The sequence below is a fragment of the Lolium rigidum genome, chromosome 7 (assembly GCF_022539505.1).
Source record: "Lolium rigidum isolate FL_2022 chromosome 7, APGP_CSIRO_Lrig_0.1, whole genome shotgun sequence".
NCBI classification, from domain to species: Eukaryota; Viridiplantae; Streptophyta; class Magnoliopsida; order Poales; family Poaceae; genus Lolium; species Lolium rigidum.
This window is the reverse complement of record NC_061514.1, coordinates 312,491,861-312,495,141: the sequence shown is the minus strand read 5'-3', so window position 1 is coordinate 312,495,141 and position 3,281 is coordinate 312,491,861. Positions and strand designations below refer to the sequence as shown.

The 3,281-nt window shown below is 49.8% G+C and overlaps 1 protein-coding gene across 1 annotated transcript; it reads right to left on the bottom strand.

The window, feature by feature from the left end:
* Positions 1 to 722: 722 nt before the first annotated feature.
* Positions 723 to 2,482, bottom strand: LOC124675899 (probable pectate lyase 4). Its single transcript, XM_047211974.1, has 5 exons — positions 2,212 to 2,482; positions 1,787 to 2,138; positions 1,403 to 1,613; positions 1,242 to 1,310; positions 723 to 1,169 (listed from the first exon to the last, which is right to left on the bottom strand). Exons 1-5 carry the CDS (start codon positions 2,480 to 2,482, stop codon positions 945 to 947), a joined length of 1,128 nt encoding a protein of 375 aa, XP_047067930.1. The 3' UTR covers positions 723 to 944.
* Between the last annotated feature and the right edge of the window lie 799 nt (positions 2,483 to 3,281).

Sequence of the window (3,281 nt, the reverse complement as noted above, 5' to 3'; positions counted from 1 at the left end):
CAGTTCCACTTGAGTTTGGTGGAGGACTTGGTGGAGTATTGGATCTGAGATCAAGGGCTAGATTATAGGCACTCTTCACTGTAAACATGCCATGTTTTTGTGGGATCCAAGATATGAAATCATCCTCGTCAATTCGTGGAAAGCGAATTTTGAGTATTTCCTCGGCATCATGAGGCATACATTTTTTCCTTACCAAATCTTCCTTCCATGGTCAGTCCTCGTGATTTATAAGCTTATCTACTCGTCTAAATCTTGAGTTTGTCAAGTTTGCAGTGACTTTCATGTCTCCCCTTGGGATTTAATTATCTCTTCAAATCCTAACTTTCTTCCCGCCATAATATGCCCCTTTTCAGCCTTTCAGGAGCTCGAGACCGTACATGATACCATGAAACAGGGTGATGGGTTCCTAATAAAAGCAGTACGGTTAACTCTCCATTTGGGTAGTATTTTGCTTTTAGTAACCTTGCACATAAGCTATATGGAAAAGCAACGAGTCTCCAAGCCCTTCTGGCCAACAATGCTTGATTGAATAAATGGAGATCTCTCAAAACCCATTCCGCCCTACCCTTTTCTTCTCGTAACTTTATCCCACCTCATCCAATGCATTCTTCTCCTCTCATTTTCATCACACCACCAGAAATCTCTTGTCAATTTCATGAGATCTTCACACAGTCCCTCCGAGAATTTGAACACACTCATATGGAGTAGGTAGTAATGGCCTGTGATTTAATGAGAACATCCTTTGCTTCACTAGAGGAATATTTTTCTACAAGATATTTTACATGTTCTAATCGTTCAAGATCCATCATAATTCATATCACACGCCAAATGTTTAATACAATCCTAGGAGAGGAGTGAGAAGACGAAACAATTACGTGACAGAATGAACCGTCATGGGTCTTGGTTTGCAGCGCTTGGACCTGAACCTGAATTCCACTACATCGTTAGCAGTCAGGGGGCCTGGGCACAGGTTGCCACCCAGCGCAGAGCTGAATAACCTCCTTGAGAGCCGGCGACGCCGGCTCCATGGTCCACTTGTCGTAGTAATCTTCCGGCCTGAAGACGCTCTCGACGCCTGGACCGTCGACCAGGCACGGCAGCGCCCCGTGAAGAAACGCGTCCCCTTCCGACCTGATAGACCCAGCTGCTGTTTCTTCCCTGTCAGCGGCCTGCGCCAGCAAACACACTAGTCAGCTCTGCAAGTGCTCAATGTGCAAGAAGCTGAACTGAAGACGAAGTACCTTCTCTGGCATGTATTTGAAGACCGTCTTCTTCTCCCCCCCTTCGTATATGTTACACTGAGACACAATCTGCAAACCGGAGGTGTTTGCTACTTCATTAGAATGATGATCACCGAATGTTGTCGATTACAAGCATATGAAATATCGTATAAATGAGTTACCTGAGCTTCGACGCTGGCGCAGACGGCGTAAATGCCCCAGTTCCTGGTGTAGTTGTTGTAGAGGTGAACTTTGCCGAAGCGCAGGCGCGGGTGCCGCTGCCGCGTGCCGTCGAAGAAGCAGTGGTGGATGGTGACCCTGATGCATCTGTCGCCGACGTGCGTGGGGTCTGCGCCGATCAGCATCGTCTTGTCATGCCTCGCGAAGTGGCATCTGTGCAATGCAGTCACATAGACAGACACAGCTAGTTAACATAGTTTCCATTTAGCAAAATCATCAGTAAAGTCACATAGGAAGGCACAAGCATTTGTTAACAAAAATCACTGAAGATTGTCGTGAGGTTATTCGGAGAAATCAACCAGGGACAGAGAGTAGAAAGAAAGTACCTGGAGACGGTGATGTCGGTGCTCTGCCTCGTGATGTCGATGAGCCCGTCGTCGTAGTCGGCGAGGGAGCATCGGTCGATCCAGATGTTGGTGGAGTTGGGCTTGATCTGGATGCCGTCGACGTCGTGGCCACGTCCTCCCTCGAACTCGAGGTTGCAGACGATGACGTGGTGGCAGTCCTTGAGCTGGAGGCCCTTGCCGGCGAGCTTCACGCGCTGCCCGCGGCCGTCGATGGTCTTGTGGGAGGAGACCCGGAGGTAGGTCTGGAGGTGGATTGTGCCGGAGACCTCGAATACGATCCACAGCGGCTCCGTCGCGCGGCACGCCTCCCGGAGCGTCCCGTGCCCGTCGTCTGCAAGATCGGCCGGCTAAAGTTGTGAAATTTGGGAAGAGTGATAGGTGGAAGGGCGGGCGGGGAGGGGGACCTTGGAGGGAGGTGACGTGGTAGAGGGCGCCGTGGAGGCCGCCGACGGCGTGGCGGCCGAAGCCCTCGGCGCCGGCGGCGAGCGCGCGGAGGGTGCGGTCGGCGTCGGCGTACGGCAGCCGCGGCTGCGAGGGGCGGTGGGCCTCCGGCTGCGGCTCCATGTGGGGGCAGGGGAGGTAGGCGGCGGCGGCGGCGGCAGGAGGCGGAGGGCGGGAGGCGGGGCTGGAGGAGATCCAGCAGCAGCAGAGGCGGGAGAAAGAGGAAGCGCCCATGACAGGAACGAGGGTCGACGAAATTAGGCCGAGCGCCCGTGCCGCCGCGTAGATCGGGCTGCACTGGGTTGGATTTCACCAAATTTGGAGACGAATCCAAACGCACACTCTCTCAGCACTCAACCAAAGTCTTTTTCTTTTTTTTCTCTATTTTTTGAAAGCCAGTGCATATGCATATTTCCTTGCTGTTTCTTTTTTTTTCTCTGTATTTTTCTTTGTTTTCTTAAATTATAGTATGATGCTATGTAGCTCTCACTCCCGGTGGGTCAAATTTCACCATTTAATGTGCATCTACCCAATTATTTAGATAGACCCCATTATCATTTAAATCATTTTCTTGCTAGTACCACCATGGACCAGATATTAATAAACGCAAATGTGGACCAGCTAATATGGATACAAATATAGTACAATATCAAATTATGTTTTTAAGTGAAAAAAGTTGTTTGACGTAATTTTGTACACACGCTCATGAGTGTGGGTGCGTTCTGGACCATTGATTTATTCATCGAGATTCCCGCTCGCTTTGTTGGATGAAAAGATTCATTTTTTTCTTCTCCTTTTATTGGAGTTTCAAAGCAAAACGGACGGTGAAAGAAACACCTACACCCATATATGTAAGTACAAAGGTATTTCGGGTGTTTTCCATCCCAAAGGTTGTGCATAATACATCTTAAAAATAACTTTGCTTGAGGCATCTACAGGCGCCCCTTCTGTAAGAGGCATCTCGGCGCCACCCACTACTAGGAAAAAGCCTATAGGTGGAGGAAATATGTGCCGGCGCACCACCTTGCACGTG